The 20741-nt window shown below is 43.9% G+C and overlaps 1 protein-coding gene across 8 annotated transcripts in view; it reads right to left on the reverse strand.

Moving 5' to 3' along the window:
• The window catches only part of ADAM22 (ADAM metallopeptidase domain 22), a 368503-nt gene that overhangs the window by 193983 nt on the left and 153779 nt on the right, over window positions 1–20741 (reverse strand). For all 8 annotated transcript variants that reach the window (XM_089666234.1, XM_089666238.1, XM_089666236.1 and 5 more), the window contains exon 5: window positions 984–1066. In XM_089666234.1, the coding sequence (XP_089522360.1) occupies window positions 984–1066 (83 nt within the window). The remainder of the gene's footprint in view (window positions 1–983; window positions 1067–20741) is intronic.

Raw genomic sequence — 20741 nt, forward strand, 5'->3', positions numbered from 1 at the left:
GCCCAGACCACGGGAGGCCCCACATTTGTGTGCGGCTGGCATAAAGGGGTTAATTAAGCTTGGGCAATAAAACCTGGAAGCTGCTTGGTTTCTATGCGCAGCTGCACCAGATTTTGCACTCTCCTGCTTTAGTAAATAACTCCCTGTGTCTCCATCAGCCACTCATATGGATGGGATGAAGGTGTCAGTGTTTTGGCAGTTGGACTTCCCAATTAAAGTGGTTGTAAATCCTTACATCTAATACCCAGTGAAGTGACTGACATCAGGTGATACAAAGAGATACAAACAAATCCTCCTACATAAGTTGTACCCGTTTCTCTACACTATTCTCTTCATCCATTCAAATTGCAGAATTTATATAGCTTGCATAAGAGTTCAGAAAAAAGGGGGCGGAGAGCTGAAATTACACGTTACAGAGCTCAGTGAAGAGAGCTCTTAGGCTGCATTCACACTTGAGCGTTTTGTAGTTTGAAGCTCAAAAAAAACTCAATTGTTTTCTATGGTGCCTGTTCGTGCAAGTGTGAATGCAACCTGAGAGCTGATTGTACGGAAGGGACACCCCCTTCATACAGGAACAGAGCTGAGGCTGCCAATCACAGGCTGTGTGCTGGAGCTTCCTCCCTGTTACCATTTTTCTCTTGGTGTCAGGAAAACTTGTCAGAAGTGATTCATGCTGATAGCAGTAGGAGGCAGCAGACAGAAATGACACTAAGTGCTGTGGAGACAAATACATTCTAAAGAGGGATGTGCTTTCTCCATATTTCATGTCTGAGGTTTACAACCACTTTAGTTTACTAAATCATGGAGGATCTATCAGAGGATACCATAATATAGCTGTGGACATGGCAAGGGACAGGATGGGGATCTGTGACCCCTGGAGTCTCTGAGAGGTGTAAGATGCTAGGATGGGATTCCGCACCACTGTGATTGGTTCCTGTAAGGTTAACGCACATTTCTGAAAACAGGTATAGGATTTAACTTACTGAAGTCCATGACACGTTGACAGGGCCACAAATGACCTGGGTTTTCCTCGGATGTGTCCCTGGTAGTAGCAATGCTCCCCACCCTGCGAAAGAAAACAAAGATTTTAATGACTGTCCACACAAGAAAAAAACTCACTGTGCTCAACCCGGTAAACCCGATATCTGTGTGCAGTAGGCAGTGCTGCAGTAAAGGCTCCTGCATGCCGTGTAACCCTCGGTTCACACCTAAGTGTTTTCTGCAGCGTTTTGCAGAAACGCACTACAGTCCATTTAACATGATTTCCTATGGGACATGTTCACACCTGTGCATTTTCACCTGGTGTATTTTTTGGAAAGGGCCAGAGACTTTGAGCGCAAAAAGTTGCATTTTTGGTTCTATAGACATCAACGGAAATGCTGCAGAAAAGTATGTATTGCTTTTTTTACTGCATGTTTTATGTGTTTTTGCTGCGTTATGCATTTCAAGTCTGCCTAGCAACAATAAAAAAAAAAAAACACCAAACGCATCAAAAACGCAAGTGCAAAAATGAAAAATGCAATGCAGAAATGGCTCAAATGCACCCTGCATAGGTGTGAACCTAGCCAAAGTCCAACTGGAAAATAAACACTGACACTCATCCTTGGGCTTGTAAAATTGCTTTTACCAAACATCAGGGCAAAAGCCACAGAAGCAACAGTGCTGACGCGTTTCAGCCAGGGATGGACAAAAACTGTTGCTTCTATGGCTTTTACCCCAGTGTCTAATAAAGAAGATTTTACAAGCCCAATGGCGATGATAACTGTCACCTGTGTTTTTTGTTCATATTAATAATAAACAAGAGCAAGTCACTGAGTAGCTGGTACAAGCAATGTCTCCATTTCCACGTTTTTGTTAAGTTTTGCATTTTAATTTTGCCTAGCAACAAGAAAAAAAAAAAAAAAAGTGAAGCACGTCAAATGCAAAATGCAACACATAACGTAATGCAGAAATGGCTCAAATGCACCCTGCATAGGTGTGAACCTAGATGAAGTCCAACTGGAAAATAAACACTGGCACTCATCCTTGGGCTTGTAAAAATAAAATTAAAAGCACGTCGCTGAGTAGCTGGTGCAAGCAATGTCTCCATTTCTACTTTTTTGTCACATTTTGCATTTTAACTCTGCCTAGCAACAATAAAAATGAAAAAAAAAAAGTGAAACGCGTCAAAAATGCAAAATGCAACACAACGCAATGCAGAAATGGCTCAAATGCACCCTGCATAGGTGTGAACCTAAATGAAGTCCAACTGGAAAATAAACACTGACACTTATCCTTGGGCTTGTAAAATTGTCTTTACCAGACATCGGGGTAAAAGCCACAGAAGCAACAGTGCTGACGCGTTTCAGCCAGAAACTGACAAAAATGTGTCAGCACTGTTGCTTCTGTGGCTTTTACCCCAGTGTCTAATAAAGAAGATTTTACAAGCCCAAGGGCGATGATAACTGTCACCTGTGTTTTTTGTTCATATTAACAAAACAAAAAAAAAGAGCAAGTCGCTGAGTTGCTGGTGCAAGCAATGTCTCCATTTCCACGTTTTTGCTAAGTTTTGCATTTTAAATCTGCCTAGCAACAAGAAAAATGAAAAAAAAAAGTGAAACGTGTCAAAAATGCACAATGCAACACAAAACGCAGTGCAGAAATGGCTCAAATGCACCCTGCATAGGTGTGAACCTAGCCAAAGTAAAGCTGGAAAATAAACACTGACACTCATCCTTGGGCTTGTAAAAATAGAAATAAAAGCAAGTCGCTGAGTAGCTGGTACAAGCAATGTCTCCATTTCCACACAGTTTTATCCGCCAAGCCCCGCACTTCAGTAAATGAAATGGCCTCCGCAACAGGCCCTGTGCAGCGTGGTGTTTACTACAGAATGGCTGCAATCTGCCTACAAGTGAAGAGGTGTATAAGGGACGCACACAGAAGGAAGACTGATGTACGGGTATTAAAATGGCATATCGTGTACGGCAGCTTGCTGTGCCATCTGGCCAGGAAATGCAGCCTAGGCACCGCCTGACTAAACGCAGTTCCTTCTTATTATCAGGAATATGCTGACTGGCAATCAGCAGCGGCGGACTGACGGATGGACGACGGATGGATGGGCGGACGGATGGACTGTATTACCTGCGATAACAAGAATGTGAATAGATTCTTATCCATAAATGCTAAAACAACAAGATGCATTCGATATTTACTACCTCGTTACAGAAGGACAATTAGGGAACGTTCCAAGCTGCGTTCTCCAGGGACGCCATGAAAACATTGCACTAAAAATGGAGCAAGGACTTCTGGGTAATCTTAGTTACCTGAAATACCTTTGTCATCCCTCGCAGTAGGCCTTAGGCAGGCCATAGACAGAGCAACCTTCCACGGATTGCAGGAAAGAAATTCGCTTGAATCCCCCATCAACGCAGTCAGTGTTGAGGGGTGATATACCTCCCGCGGAGCCATTGTATTCTCCTGGGGGGAGGGGGAAAGCAGCCCCCGCCAGGAGAACACGGTGATTATTGCTAGCGGCCATAACAGCCTTTACCGATATGTAAAATCCAGCAGGTTCATTGTATTGATCGATCAACTTGGGTACATTCAGTCTGCTGATACATGGTTCAAATCCTGGCCGGTTCAGCAGGAATTCTAACCAGCTATGGCCGGCCTTAAAGTGTTACTAAACCCACAACAGTAAAATCAGTCTGTATATGCAGTAAAGCATGCTTGTTATACTCACTGTGGAACCTAAGGGGTTAATCATCTGCATTGTGTAAAAAGGCTGTTTGATCCTCTCTTCTCTGATCCTCCCCTTCTTCTACTGCCCCCTCTTATCTCCTGATAAGATATCCTGTGGAGTCACTCTGCACATGCTCAATTTGGTGTGTATTGCTAGAGAGGTTTTTTTGTTTTTCTTGGGAGAGTGCATGTGATCAGCACAGGGCCAATCAGTGCTGTCCAGACAGAGGACAGGGGTTCTGTATCCTCCTAGAGCAAAATGAAAACTCCTACAAGCTTTAACCAGTGTACGGCTGATAGTCACAAGACTGCTCTAACTGCTGATGAGAAAAGGTATTTAGCAGTTTATATTTACTAAAATAATTGCACTTCCATGTTCAGTGTACTGTGGGAGACCAGATATAGTGAATGCAGGGTCTGGGGAGACCAGATATAGTGAATGCCGGGTCCTGGGAGACCAGATATAGTGAATGCAAGGTCCTGGGAGACCAAATATAGTGAATGCAGGGTCCGGGGAGAGCGGATATAGTGGATGCAGGGTCCGGGGAGAGCGGATATAGTGGATGCAGGGTCCGGGGAGACCAGATATAGTGGATGCAGGGTCCGGGGAGACCAGATATAGTGGATGCAGGGTCCGGGGAGACCAGATATAGTGAATTCAGGGTCCGGGGAGACCAGATATAGTGAATTCAGGGCCCGGGGAGACCAGATATAGTGAATTCAGGGTCCGGGGAGACCAGATATAGTGGATGCAGGGTCCGGGGAGACCAGATATAGTGAATTCAGGGCCCGGGGAGACCAGATATAGTGAATTCAGGGTCCGGGGAGACCAGATATAGTGAATTCAGGGTCCGGGGAGACCAGATATAGTGAATGCAGGGTCCGGGGAGAGCGGATATAGTGAATGCAGGGTCCGGGGAGAGCGGATATAGTGAATTCAGGGTCCGGGGAGACCGGATATAGTGGATGCAGGTTCCGGGGAGACCAGATATAGTGAATGCAGGGTCCTGGGACACCATATATAGTGAATGCAGGGTCCGGGGAGAGCGGATATAGTGAATGCAGGGTTCGGGGAGACCAGATATAGTGAATGCAGGGTTCAGGGAGACCCGAAATAGTGAATGCAGGGTCCTGGGAAACCAGATATAGTGAATGCAGGGTCCAGGGTTTAGTAACATTTTAGGCTCCATTCACACCCATGAGTTTTTAGTGCGTTTTGCAGAGACGTACTACAGTCCATTTACCATGGTTTCCTATGGAACATGTTCTCATCTATACTTTTTTGAGCTGCTTCATTTTTGGAAAGGGTCAGGGACCTTCTTAATAGCAAAAAGCAATGTTTTTGCTACAATAGAGTTCAATGGAGAATCTGCTGAAATGCATGGTAGTGCAGCAAAAAAAAAAAAAAAAGCTGCACAAAAAACGCAAAATGCAGTAAAAACACATCAAAAATGTGTGTGGAAAAACGCAAAATGAACTGCGAAAATCACTGCAAAACGGACAAAAAGCAAAATTGCATAGGTGTGAATGGAGCATTAAAGTGGATATAACTCCCACTGGACACTTGTACCCACACGTAGGTTCATGATAAAGCTTACCTGTGGGTACAAGGAATATCTCCTAAGCATGCACCGTATAGGAGATATTTAGTGTCCCTGCAGCTGATGTCACCAGCACATGCGCTCTAAAGGCATGACATACCCGTGCTGTTCCTTCAGAGCTCTGTGACGTGGCCAGAACTCTCGCAATATCACCGTGGCTCGGCCAATCAAGCAGCCAGAGCCCGCAAACCTGGAAGACCGGGTGAAGCTGAAAGCCCTGTCAGCGGTGACAGCGCGTCACTGGAGGGCTGCGTTCTAAGGCTATGTTCACACTAGCCTTGTGTGCAGGCGGCAGAGAGGCGTTTGGGAAGCGTTTTTACCGCTTCCCAAACGCCTCTGCCAATTCTGCACATTACAGCACATGGTGCTGTTCTAACGGGAGCGTTTGCGTCGCGTCGCGGCAAAACGGACGCCTCTGGACGAGTCAGGAGGCTTTGAAGCCTCCTATTCTCGTCTATGGTGCCGCTCCGCAAACGCCCGGCCGGCGTTTGCGGTGCAGTTGCGACGCGGTTGCGGGGCGTTTGCGGAGCGGTAACACCACTCAAACTGCATTATAGGCATTTGTGGGGCGTTATTAACGCTCGGCAAACGCCTAGCAACCGCCGCTAAACCGTGCATGCGGCGTTTGCGGAGCGTTAAAAAACGCTCCGCAAACGCCGGACCAACGCTTGCCAAACGCTATAGGGGCGTTTGGCAAGCGTTGGCAAAACAGCCTAGTGTGAATGAGCCCTTAGGTAAGTCTTTCATAATGTGCTAGTATGTGATTTTGCAGGGACATTTTTTTTCTTTTTTTGGCGGTATACTACTACTACGTACTTTAAGAATGTTCATATCAGGAGCGGACTGACCATTTGGAAACTCAGGCACTGCCCGAGGGCCCGGGGTCAGTAGGGGGCCCCATGAGATGCCCCTGGTACCTTTCTCATAGGCTTTTTTGAGTTTGGGCAAGGACACAGGGGCCCCATGATCCCCTATTGCCCAGGGGCCCCATGAGTTGTCAGTCCGCCCCTGGTTCGTATGCATTCCATGACTTGACAAATGTAATTTGAAGATACTTCAAATCTTCATTTGCTTCGAACATTCGATTTTGCAATGAATGGACTTTACCCAAACAAAAACCACATAGGCTCGTTTTGTTTGAGAAAAATTGTCCATCTGGATCCTTCAGCTCCAGTTCACACTAGAACGCATTGTAAACGCAGTGCCCTTGTGATCTGCAGCCAGCGTCCGTGCAATGTTAAAGGCTATACAAACTCAAGTCGTAAATGCACAGTGTTTGCCTGCAGTTTTGTACCATGCGATCTGGTTGCGATCCATTACCATAAGTAGTGCATGCAATACTTTGGTTCGATGTGATGCGATTTGAGCCTATTCAAAATGAATCACAAGTGGATTGCACAGGAATGCGGTGCGTATTCCTGTGCGATTCATACGGTGATCCTGGCCTCAAATGTTCTCATCTCTGCAGCTGAAAAATCATTTTGTCCCCACTAATGATAAATTTTTAAAAAATTACGAAATTCTGTTAGTGTATGGCAAGTTTTAGGCTTTGCTGCCACCAGCCTATCAAAATCTATGACAGGCTTATATTGTTACTAAACCGCGGACCCCGCATTCACTGTTTCCGGTCTCCCCAGACTGTGCATTCACTATATCTGGTCTCCCACAGTACACACAACATGGAAATGCATTATTTTAGTAAATATAAACTGCTAAATACTTTTTCTCATCAGCAGTCTTGTGACTTCTATCAGTGTCCAGCTGAGCACTGGTTAAAGCTTGTATAAGGAGTTTTCATTCTCCCCTGATTGTCCTATGAGGCTGCAAGACCCCTGACCCTCTTTCTGGACAGTGCTAATTGGCCCTGTGCTGATCACATGCACTCTCCAAAGAAAAAAAACCTCTCTAGCAATACACACCATACTGAGCATGCATAGCTTGCCCCCAAGGCTCTATACTATCAGCAGATGGATTGGGGACAGCAGAAGAAGGGGAGGATCAGAGAAGACAGGATCAAACAGGGTCTTTTTACCTGATGTCAAGGATTAACCCCTTAGGTTCCACAGTGAGTATAACAAGCATGCTTTGCTGCATATACAGACTGTTACTATTACTGTTGGGGGTTTAGTATCAGTTTAAGACAGGAAAGAAAGGGAAATATACCCAATGAGCCCAAAGCAGCAATATACTCTGTTACATTTTTTCCTACAAAGGGGATTAGGAAGTAACAAATAAAAAAATGAATATGGAACATACAATTACGACACAAGCCACATGTAATATATTACGTTCTTAAAAATGACCTTTCCTTTTCAGTCTGCAATGCTGTAATTTTCAGTAAAATTCAATCCAATATGGCTACCTGGGGGCGTTCTGTACACAGATGGTGTACAGAACTCCCCCCCAGAAATGTAATTTCCCGCTTGTGTGATTGGCTCACTGATTTTCCCAGAAGGCTGTACTAAGATACAAATCTGATTTTGGGAATCCTCTGCAACAAAAATGTTATTTTTGTTGAGATACTCCTAGAGAGTGAATCACTTCTAAAGGGATGCAGACCCTGCAGCATTAGAACCCTGCAAGTGCCGCAGCTGATCACTGATGAAAGTCACTCCCATTCACTCTCACTCTGCACATGGACACAGACAAGCAAACAGCGATTTCTTCAGAACAACAAAAGATAGGAATCTGCAACAAATTTGGTAAAATCCCTGCATTGTACATCGATCACCCAGAGGGGAATGATTTTTTTCTCAACAAAAGTGGAGTTACTCATTAAAGGAAAATAAGAAAGGTTGCAGTTTCTGACCTCCTTCTGAAAATGCTGTATGCCTGGCTGTTTCTGGTTTCAATGCTTTCTAGAACACGCATGTCGATCAGGAAGGTTAGAATGAGGACATACCATTCAGGGCAGACATACCATTTTTGTACATGGTGCAGCTGCACAAGGGTCCTCCGGGGCCTGGGGGCTCTTTTATAATAGATGTGGGTCAGAGTGGTGCTGTGACCCCTCCCGCTGTCACACAGACCTCTTTTCAGCTGTCAATCAATACACAGGAAACAGGTGCTTCTACTTGGCCAGTATTTGGATAGCGGGACCCAAAATTGGTCTAGTACAGGGGCCATTTCATGACTCTCCCATTGCCACCCATAATCTTTCGGCCTCATCAGAGCCTAAAAAAGGGGAATTGTTTCACTACAACAAAAAGGGTGAGTAAATGAGAGGTATCAATATCTATCGTGTTTTAATAAAGTTTCTAATACAGAGATAAAGTGACACTAAACTCTGGTTTTGTAACAGTAATTATAGAATATGTAATCCCAACATTTCATATTCCTGATATGTGCCTACTGTATCATGTACTTGTATGAAATGAAAAAGTCTCCTGTTCTCTTTGTATTGCTTCCTTTATGTGAAATCCCTGGTGTTGCTGCCAGTCCCCTTGCTTTCCTAATTAAAAACTGACCACACTAGACATGACAGCACAACGTGGTCAGTTTTCTGGCTGTGCTGGGAGAACAGCCTGCCTGATGATCAGACTTGTGCTGACACCCTTCTGTCCTGCACAACCATTCACTGGGAAGACCAGTATCCTGCTGTTTTTTACTCCCCCCAGCTCTCTGAGCTCCTTATGCAGATGAGAACAGAGGATATGTGATCAACTATAAAAAAAGGGAAAAAAGGGCATTTATTTTTTTTATATCTATACACAAATGTTTTGTCTTTCATTTCTATTTTAAACCGAATGGGACGTTCAGGGTTCACATCTACTTTCATGCTTGAAATGACCTTTCAGTCTTCTATAGTTGTCTGGATAGCAAGGCCAGGCTATTGATACAATATTCTAGCAATGTTTGAATCTAATGTTTTTAAAATAGTAGGAACAGTTGAAAATATGCATATCTCTTAAGCCGGCCGTAGATGCATTGAAATTCGGCCTATTCAGCAGGAACAGCCTGGATTCCAATCCAACTATGGGCAGGCTGGTTGTACAGAATCAATCGATCATCTTCAGTTCAACCAGCCTGTCGGGTTTTTTTTTTGATCACTGCCAGCAGCTATAGCCACCAGTCATTGTATTATGACAGCTGGGAAACTCCTTCTGTCAGAATACAATAGTGCAGCGGGAGCTATACTGACTGTGTTTATGGGGGAATCAAACGATTGATTGGTTGAAGAAAATAAAATTGCATAATGTATGGCCTGCCTTACCCAGCAGTTTTCAGTGTATACACATAGACAGAAGCTAATGATATCTACGTTTTCCGATGGCCTTCAAAGGATCTCCAACAAACAATGTTTGATAAAACAATTGCCATTTGTACATTCATCATAAACTGAATGTTTGCCAGTCTACTGGATGCTTTGCTGTCCTTAGCCAAGCCATGGATTATACAATTCTCTCTCCTTTTCTCCCTTTCTCCCCCCCTCTCTCTCCCCGTCCTTCCCCCCCCTCTCATTTTCTCCCTTTCTCTCCCCCTCTCTCTCCTTTCTCCCTTTCTCCCCCCTCTCTCTCTCCTTTTCTCCCTCCCCCTCTCTCTCTCCTTTTCTCCCCCCCCCCCTCTCTCTCTCCTTTTCTCCCCCCCCTCTCTTTCCGTTTCTCCCCCCCCCCTCTCTCTCTCCGTTTCTCCCCCCCTCTCTCTCTCCGTTTCTCCCCCCCCTCTCTCTCCGTTTCTCCCCCCCCCCTCTCTCTCCGTTTCTCCCTTTCTCTCCTTTCCTCTCTTTCCCCCCTCCTCCCCCCCTCTCTCCTTTTCTCCCTTTCTCTCCTTTTCTCTCTCTCTCCTCCCTCCTCTCTCTCTCCCCCCTCCCCTTCTCCCCCCTCTCGCTCGCTCTCCCCCTCTCTCTCTCGCTCTCTCCCCCCTCTCCCCCTCTCTCTTGCTCTCTCCCCCCTCTCCCCCTCTCTCTCTCCCCCCTCCCCTTCTCCCCCCTCTCGCTCGCTCTCCCCCCTCTCTCTCGCTCTCTCCCCCCCTCTCCCCCTCTCTCTCTCGCTCTCTCTCCCCCCTCTCTCTTGCTCTCTCCCCCCCCTCCCCCCTCTCTCTCTCCCCCCTCTCTCTCGCTCTCCCCCCTCCCACTCCCTCTTGCTCTCTCCCCCTCTCCCCCCTCTCTCTCGCTCCCCCCCTCTCTCTCCCCCTCTCTCTCCCCCTCTCTCTCGCTCTCTCCCCCCCTCTCGCTCTCTCCCCTCCCCCCTCTCTCTCGCTCCCTCTCTCCCTCCCCCCTCTGTCTCTCGCTCCCTCTCTCCCCTCTCTCCCTCCCCCCTCTGTCTCTCTCCCCCTCCCTCCCCCCTCTCTCTCTCCCTCCCTCCCTCTCTCTCTCCCTCCTCTCCCCCCTCTCTCTCTCCCCCCTCCCCTTCTCCCCCCTCTCGCTCGCTCTCCCCCTCTCTCTCTCGCTCTCTCCCCCCTCTCCCCCTCTCTCTCTCGCTCTCTCTCCCCCCTCTCTCTTGCTCTCTCCCCCCCCCTCCCCCCTCTCTCTCTCCCCCCTCTCTCTCGCTCTCCCCCCTCCCACTCCCTCTTGCTCTCTCCCCCTCTCCCCCCTCTCTCTCGCTCCCCCCCTCTCTCTCCCCCTCTCTCTCCCCCTCTCTCTCGCTCTCTCCCCCCCCTCTCGCTCTCTCCCCTCCCCCCTCTCTCTCGCTCCCTCTCTCCCTCCCCCCTCTGTCTCTCGCTCCCTCTCTCCCCTCTCTCCCTCCCCCCTCTGTCTCTCTCCCCCTCCCTCCCCCCCTCTCTCTCTCCCTCCCTCCCTCTCTCTCTCCCTCCCTCCCCCTCTCTCTCTCCCTCCCCCCTCTATCTCTCCCTCCCCCCCTCTCTCTCTCTCCCTCCCCCCCTCTCTCCCTCCCTCTCTCTCTCCCTCCCTCTCCTCTCCCCCCCTCTCTCTCCCTCCCTCCCTCTGCTCTCCCCCCCTCCCTCTCCTCTCCCCCCCCCCTCCCTCTCCTCTCCCCCCCTCTCTCTCTCTCTCCCTCTCTCCCTCCCCCCCCTCTCTCTCTCCCTCTCTCCCTCCCTCTCCTCTCCCCCCCTCTCTCCCTCCCTCCCTCTCCTCTCCTCTCCCCCCCTCTCTCCCTCCCTCTCCTCTCCCCCCCTCTCTCCCTCCCTCCCTCTCCTCTCCTCTCCCTCTCCTCTCCTCTCCCCCCTCTCTCCCTCCCTCTCCTCTCCCCCCTCTCTCTCTCTCTCCCTCTCTCCCTTTCTCTCTCTCTTTCCCCATCAACAGTCTCAGTATTAATAAAAGGTATAAAGTGAGCGCTCCTAAGTAAGCAGCTAAGGCACTAAAGGTAATCACAGTATACCTACAAGTAACAGATAAAAACAGAGTGCAGCGCTAAAAAATATGAATACAAACGAGAAAAGTCCGTAATAATTAAATAGATGTATATCTTAAAGAATCCCAAGGAATAGCTGATAAAGCCCGGAGACAATGGAAAGAGTGCGCACTCACCAGACGCGCATGGAAAATGCGCATATAATAAATATCCCCTGGAATCTTTATGGAAATGAAGAGAATAAGCTCCAACTCTGTAAATCAATCAGCCTGGAGATGTATGAGAGAAGTCCGGAGATCCCCTTTACAGGTGGTAAGGTAATCAGCCAGGATCCAGAGCTCCGTCCCTCCGGTGGTGGTAAACACACACTACAGGAATCCTGCAAATGGATTTAGCTCCCAAACAGGAACCAAAAAACAGGTGCCCATAGTGTAGTAATTCAAACCAATTTTAATAAAAAAAATCAGGATAAAAATACAGGGTAGTAGGCTGTGTACAATGGATATATTACAGCAGAGTACGCAGCAAAAGGTACTGACCCTAAGTTAAAATGGCCGCCGGGCTATCTCGTGGCTCCGGGCGGGAGATGACGTCATGCTCTGTCGGTTCCTCCTAAGGCCTTTCGTGCCCAAGCACATCATCAGAGGGGATACCAACCAGAGCATGACAGACGTCCATCTAATTTATACTGAATAGCGGCACTCGCGCATGCGCAGTACGGCGCCGCCATTTTGCCGAAGTTCATGGAGTGCGCATGCGCGGCTCCATAGAGGCCATTTTGCCGTGGGTGAAGTCATATGCAGTTTGTAATAAACAAAAACGGTTGTTACCAACGTTCAATGGTGCAACCAGAAGATTTATTCTTTACACCAGGGAATTAAATAAGGTTAAACACTGGTGTTATAAATAGTAGATGGGTAAGATGAAAACCCATAAGGTGCAATTACACTGCCAAATGAGGATCAGCATTATTATACTCTGCACTACGGCAAAAGGGACACAAGGGGGTGCCAAATCCACCAAAAGGATAAAACACAATTTAAAATATATATACATTGCAGATCATAATAACAACCTATTAAATGGTTGTAAAAATCAATACATGATTAATTCATATTGATAGTAAAAGCATAATACCAGGATATACAAAACCCAGAGAATCATAATATGGCTCAACATTAAAATTAATGAAATGTGAAAGAAAAAGAAAGATAGGAAAAAATACCAGGAATCCAGTAGTATCCAAATGACCTTATGTGGCGAAGACTGTATAGATGCATAATATATTATCAATCAGTGATTTGCAATAAAGCAGTTGACATCAATTTCAATATTGTGTCCTAATGGGTATAAAGTACCCAATTCGTATACCCACTTGGTTTCTGCTTGTGAGACTGCGCGTGTTTTGTTCAGGCCTCTCCAATGTGGGGTAATGATATCAATAGCCGTGAACTTAAGTGAGGTAGGATCTTGATTGTGATAAATCCTATAATGATTAGATAGAGCATGATCCTTGTATCCTTTCTTAATATTGGATACATGCTCGCGTAAACGATCACGTAATCTTCTAGTGGTACGTCCCACGTATTGCTTTAAGCAGGGACATTGGAGTAAATACACAACGTACCTGCTATTGCAAGAAATAAAGTGTCTTATAGTATATGTTTTCCCAGTGACATGTGAATTAAATAAATTCACCCTGCGTTTTCTGGTGTTGTCACATTTACATATAACACACCTATTGCATGGGTGAAAACCTAATATATCAGCAAATAGTTTAATATTTTTAGGAGGGTCAACTACATTCGGTGCCAGACTGTGTCTCATAGAGGTCGCTCTCCTAAAAACAATCTCTGGTTTATCTGGCAGAATCTTACCCAGAATAGGATCAGTTTTCAAGATATCCCAGTTCTTTTTTATTAATCTGCTGATAGATCTATGTTGTACTGAAAATGTTGTAACAAATGGACAAACTTTAGCTTGTATAGGTCTAGTACTGTTCTGTAGCATTACACTTCTATCAGTGTTGGCTACATCATTGAGGGTATCTGCCAGAGTGTTCTTATCGTATCCCTTTTCAAGGAATCGATTTTTCAGGATCTGAGCTTGGGAATGATATACCTCTAGATCTGTACAATTTCTCCTAATCCTCATGAATTGACTCTTGGGTATATTCGCCAACCAGTTAGGATGGTGACAACTGTTGGTAGGGATATAGCTGTTACGATCCGTATTCTTAAAGAAAGACTTGGTCATAATTCTTCCGTCCATGTTAATGAGTGTTAAGTCTAGAAAATTGATTTCTTGCTTACTATAAGTGTATGTAAGGTGAATATTTAATTTATTATTATTCAAGGTGCCAAAAAAATTGGTCAAAGATTCCTCATTACCATTCCACACCAACACAATGTCATCTATATATCTTTTATAAATAGTTAATTCCGGCCAGTCTCTAGCATATATCAAATCTTCCTCCCACCTTGACATAAACAAATTTGCGAGACTGGGGGCAAACTTTGCCCCCATGGCAACTCCCTTAATCTGCAAGTAATAGGTCTTATTAAACCAGAAATAGTTTTTCATCATGGCAAAATCCAACAAACGTAAGATGAAATCTTTCTGTATAGTTGGTAGGGAACTATGGTGTGTTAAATAAAAATCAGCGGCCTCCATTCCATCACAATGATTAATATTAGTATACAATGAAGCTACATCCGCTGTCACTAAAAATGTGTCTGAAGATATAGTGACATTATTCACGAGATTTAATACTTGCTTAGTATCCTTTAAATAGGACGGTGTCTGTGTGACCAAAGGTTGCAAGAAGAAATCGATATATTCTCCAATTTTTGAGCACAAAGACCCTATTCCACTAATTATAGGACGACCTGGCGGTTTAATAGGGTCTTTGTGGATCTTAGGCAATATGTATAAAATGGGTAGTTTAGGGGCAGCTGGAATCAAAAAAGCCTTCTCTTTCTTATTTAATATATGGTTATCATACCCATAATTAATAATATCCTTGAGAGACCGTTTAAAGTTAGTAAGGGGGTCTTTTGCTAATGGGACATATGTAGTCCGGTCTTTCAAAATATTTTCGACTTCTGCTATATAGTCAATTTTATTGAGTATCACTACCCCGCCCCCTTTGTCTGCCGGTCTTATTACCAAGTCTTTCTTTTCAAGAAGTGATCTGATGGTTTTATAGTCTCCTGATCCATCAAATGGCCGTTTAACGGATAAATTACCCAATTCTTTAAGAACTTTATCTTTAAATATGTTAACATGAGAATTAGTTTGTGGAGGGGGGTTGAAAGTTGAAGCATTACGTAAGTTGGAATGTGTAAAATTATCATAAGTTGTAATGTTATGAGGACGGTTAGCAAAAAACCTTTTTAAAGATAGTTGCCTAGCGAATTTGTGTATATCCATGTATACTTGGAATTTATTCAGTTTACAGGGAGGGGCATATTTAAGCCCTTTATCAAGCAACCTAAGTTCATCATTTGTAAGTTCTTTATTACTGAGGTTAAATAACCCTTTACCTACTACATCTTTCTTTTCTTGTTTGTGTCTATTAGTCCTCCTCCCTCCCCTTTTTCCTCTGTAGTGTTTCTTCGCTTTCGTGTATTGCCATTCCCTAAAAAAGGTTGTCGTGAATTATTATACATGGATATACACAAATTCGCTAGGCAACTATCTTTAAAAAGGTTTTTTGCTAACCGTCCTCATAACATTACAACTTATGATAATTTTACACATTCCAACTTACGTAATGCTTCAACTTTCAACCCCCCTCCACAAACTAATTCTCATGTTAACATATTTAAAGATAAAGTTCTTAAAGAATTGGGTAATTTATCCGTTAAACGGCCATTTGATGGATCAGGAGACTATAAAACCATCAGATCACTTCTTGAAAAGAAAGACTTGGTAATAAGACCGGCAGACAAAGGGGGCGGGGTAGTGATACTCAATAAAATTGACTATATAGCAGAAGTCGAAAATATTTTGAAAGACCGGACTACATATGTCCCATTAGCAAAAGACCCCCTTACTAACTTTAAACGGTCTCTCAAGGATATTATTAATTATGGGTATGATAACCATATATTAAATAAGAAAGAGAAGGCTTTTTTGATTCCAGCTGCCCCTAAACTACCCATTTTATACATATTGCCTAAGATCCACAAAGACCCTATTAAACCGCCAGGTCGTCCTATAATTAGTGGAATAGGGTCTTTGTGCTCAAAAATTGGAGAATATATCGATTTCTTCTTGCAACCTTTGGTCACACAGACACCGTCCTATTTAAAGGATACTAAGCAAGTATTAAATCTCGTGAATAATGTCACTATATCTTCAGACACATTTTTAGTGACAGCGGATGTAGCTTCATTGTATACTAATATTAATCATTGTGATGGAATGGAGGCCGCTGATTTTTATTTAACACACCATAGTTCCCTACCAACTATACAGAAAGATTTCATCTTACGTTTGTTGGATTTTGCCATGATGAAAAACTATTTCTGGTTTAATAAGACCTATTACTTGCAGATTAAGGGAGTTGCCATGGGGGCAAAGTTTGCCCCCAGTCTCGCAAATTTGTTTATGTCAAGGTGGGAGGAAGATTTGATATATGCTAGAGACTGGCCGGAATTAACTATTTATAAAAGATATATAGATGACATTGTGTTGGTGTGGAATGGTAATGAGGAATCTTTGACCAATTTTTTTGGCACCTTGAATAATAATAAATTAAATATTCACCTTACATACACTTATAGTAAGCAAGAAATCAATTTTCTAGACTTAACACTCATTAACATGGACGGAAGAATTATGACCAAGTCTTTCTTTAAGAATACGGATCGTAACAGCTATATCCCTACCAACAGTTGTCACCATCCTAACTGGTTGGCGAATATACCCAAGAGTCAATTCATGAGGATTAGGAGAAATTGTACAGATCTAGAGGTATATCATTCCCAAGCTCAGATCCTGAAAAATCGATTCCTTGAAAAGGGATACGATAAGAACACTCTGGCAGATACCCTCAATGATGTAGCCAACACTGATAGAAGTGTAATGCTACAGAACAGTACTAGACCTATACAAGCTAAAGTTTGTCCATTTGTTACAACATTTTCAGTACAACATAGATCTATCAGCAGATTAATAAAAAAGAACTGGGATATCTTGAAAACTGATCCTATTCTGGGTAAGATTCTGCCAGATAAACCAGAGATTGTTTTTAGGAGAGCGACCTCTATGAGACACAGTCTGGCACCGAATGTAGTTGACCCTCCTAAAAATATTAAACTATTTGCTGATATATTAGGTTTTCACCCATGCAATAGGTGTGTTATATGTAAATGTGACAACACCAGAAAACGCAGGGTGAATTTATTTAATTCACATGTCACTGGGAAAACATATACTATAAGACACTTTATTTCTTGCAATAGCAGGTACGTTGTGTATTTACTCCAATGTCCCTGCTTAAAGCAATACGTGGGACGTACCACTAGAAGATTACGTGATCGTTTACGCGAGCATGTATCCAATATTAAGAAAGGATACAAGGATCATGCTCTATCTAATCATTATAGGATTTATCACAATCAAGATCCTACCTCACTTAAGTTCACGGCTATTGATATCATTACCCCACATTGGAGAGGCCTGAACAAAACACGCGCAGTCTCACAAGCAGAAACCAAGTGGGTATACGAATTGGGTACTTTATACCCATTAGGACACAATATTGAAATTGATGTCAACTGCTTTATTGCAAATCACTGATTGATAATATATTATGCATCTATACAGTCTTCGCCACATAAGGTCATTTGGATACTACTGGATTCCTGGTATTTTTTCCTATCTTTCTTTTTCTTTCACATTTCATTAATTTTAATGTTGAGCCATATTATGATTCTCTGGGTTTTGTATATCCTGGTATTATGCTTTTACTATCAATATGAATTAATCATGTATTGATTTTTACAACCATTTAATAGGTTGTTATTATGATCTGCAATGTATATATATTTTAAATTGTGTTTTATCCTTTTGGTGGATTTGGCACCCCCTTGTGTCCCTTTTGCCGTAGTGCAGAGTATAATAATGCTGATCCTCATTTGGCAGTGTAATTGCACCTTATGGGTTTTCATCTTACCCATCTACTATTTATAACACCAGTGTTTAACCTTATTTAATTCCCTGGTGTAAAGAATAAATCTTCTGGTTGCACCATTGAACGTTGGTAACAACCGTTTTTGTTTATTACAAACTGCATATGACTTCACCCACGGCAAAATGGCCTCTATGGAGCCGCGCATGCGCACTCCATGAACTTCGGCAAAATGGCGGCGCCGTACTGCGCATGCGCGAGTGCCGCTATTCAGTATAAATTAGATGGACGTCTGTCATGCTCTGGTTGGTATCCCCTCTGATGATGTGCTTGGGCACGAAAGGCCTTAGGAGGAACCGACAGAGCATGACGTCATCTCCCGCCCGGAGCCACGAGATAGCCCGGCGGCCATTTTAACTTAGGGTCAGTACCTTTTGCTGCGTACTCTGCTGTAATATATCCATTGTACACAGCCTACTACCCTGTATTTTTATCCTGATTTTTTTTATTAAAATTGGTTTGAATTACTACACTATGGGCACCTGTTTTTTGGTTCCTGTTTGGGAGCTAAATCCATTTGCAGGATTCCTGTAGTGTGTGTTTACCACCACCGGAGGGACGGAGCTCTGGATCCTGGCTGATTACCTTACCACCTGTAAAGGGGATCTCCGGACTTCTCTCATACATCTCCAGGCTGATTGATTTACAGAGTTGGAGCTTATTCTCTTCATTTCCATAAAGATTCCAGGGGATATTTATTATATGCGCATTTTCCATGCGCGTCTGGTGAGTGCGCACTCTTTCCATTGTCTCCGGGCTTTATCAGCTATTCCTTGGGATTCTTTAAGATATACATCTATTTAATTATTACGGACTTTTCTCGTTTGTATTCATATTTTTTAGCGCTGCACTCTGTTTTTAACAGTCTCAGTATTGATGGGGGAATCCCTCCCTATGTTTTGCTGGTGCAGAGCCTTTCCCTCCGTCAGAACACAATGACCACTGCCAGCTGCTATGAAAAAATCCAACAGGCTGGTTGTACTGAAGTCGATCTATGGATCGACTTCAGTACAATCAGCTTGCCCATAGATGGATTGAATTTTGGCTGGTCCATACTGAACCAGCCAAGATTTGATCCATCTATGACCGGCTTTGTCCCTTATTGACCAGTAATCTATTTCAAAAGAATGTACACTCACCGGCCACTTTATTAGGTACACGTGTTCAATTGCGTTCAAACTGCTAATCAGCCAATCACATGGCAGCAACTCAATGCATTTAGGCATCTAGATGTGGTGAAGACGACTTGCTGTTCAAAGTTCAAACTGAGCATCAGAATGGGGAAGAAAGGGGATTTAAGTGACTTTGAATGTGGTATGGTTATTGGTGCCAGACTGGCTGGTCTGAGTATTTAAAAAACTGCTGATCTACTGGGATTTTCACGCACAACAATCTCTAGTGTTTACAGAGAATGGTCCGAAAAAGAGAAAATATCCAGTGAGCAGCAGCTGTGAGGATGAAAATGCCTTGTTGATGTCAGAGGAGAATGGGCAGACTAGTTTGAAATGATAGAAAAGCAACAGTAACTGAAATGACCGCTCGTTCCAACCAAGGTATGCAGAATACCATCTCTGGACGCACAACACATCAAACCTTGAAGCAGATGGGCTACAGCAGCAGAAGACCACACCCGGTGCCACCCCTGTCAGCTAAGAACAGGAAATGGAGGCTATAATTCGCACAGAGTCACCAAAATTGGACAATAGAGGATTGGAAAAACGTTGCCTGGTCTGATGGATCTCAATATCAGCTGCAACATTCAGATGGTAGGGTCAGAATTGGCGTAAACATGAAAGAATGGATCCATCCTGCCTTGTGTCAATGGTTTAGGCTGGTGGTGGTGTTATGGTGTGGGGGATATTTTCTTGGCACATTTTGGACCCCTTAGTACCAAGTGAGCATTGTTTAAACACCATGGCCTACCTGAGTATTGTTGCTGACCATGTCCATCCCTTTATGACTCCAGTGTCCCCATCTTCTGATGGTCCTTCCAGCAGGATAATGCACCATCACAAAGCTCAGATCATCTCAAACTGGTTTCTTGAACATGACAATGAGGTCACTGCACTCCAATGGCCTCCACAGTCACCAGATCCCAATCCAATAGAGGACCTTTATGATGTGTTGGAATGGGAGATTCGCATCATGGATGTGCAACCAACAAATCTGCAGCAACTGTGTAATGCTATCAGGTCAATATGGAACGAAATCTCTGCGGAATGTTTCCAACACCTTGTTGAATCTATGCTAAGAAGAATGAACACAGTTCTGAAGGCAAAAGGGGGTCCAACCGGTACTAGCAAGGTGTACCTAATAAATTGGCCGGTGAGTGTATAAACCACCAGCATTGATTGTAATTAAACAAATCTTCTCTTTCACTGACCTTTATGTACTTTTCTCTGATATTGCATTCATAGGCTTCTTCCCATAAGAACAACAGGACTTTAACATTTCTACAACCATTTAAAAAAATACAATTCTATCCAAGTACATATATTTAACTCCAAAAAGGTCTCTTCTGTTGCTCTCAGCCTCCTCCAAATCTCCTGATTTCTTTTTATCGTGTTGCTATGATCAGATTTCCTGTTAGTTTCCAGTTTGTTCTCCATGGCCCATGTATGTAGGAACGTAGCCACTCTCTCTTGCTCACCCCCAAGATGGACTATGGGATTGTAGTGTTCATAGTGCAGTGCAACTAACATGCACTGCTCATTCCAAACAAACAGAAGTGAGGGGGAAATGTATAGGTTTGGGAGCTCATGGAGGATGTTAGAAGGAAGTAGAAAAACACAAGATATTATTTCTTGAAAACGATTAAAGGGTCATTAACAGATGCAAGAATGTATGGATTATTTTGAGAATAAGGATAATATTTAGTGTGACTTTAAGTACAGATTTTGCTAGGTCATCATGAGCGCCATTGGACAGGCAAAGCTTTGTGGGAGTGACAGGTGCCCTTTAAATCTCTGAGAT

This window comes from Staurois parvus, unplaced genomic scaffold (assembly GCF_062004578.1).
Source record: "Staurois parvus isolate SC_StPar_1 unplaced genomic scaffold, SC_StPar_1.0 ptg000051l, whole genome shotgun sequence".
In the NCBI taxonomy this organism is placed as follows: Eukaryota; Metazoa; Chordata; class Amphibia; order Anura; family Ranidae; genus Staurois; species Staurois parvus.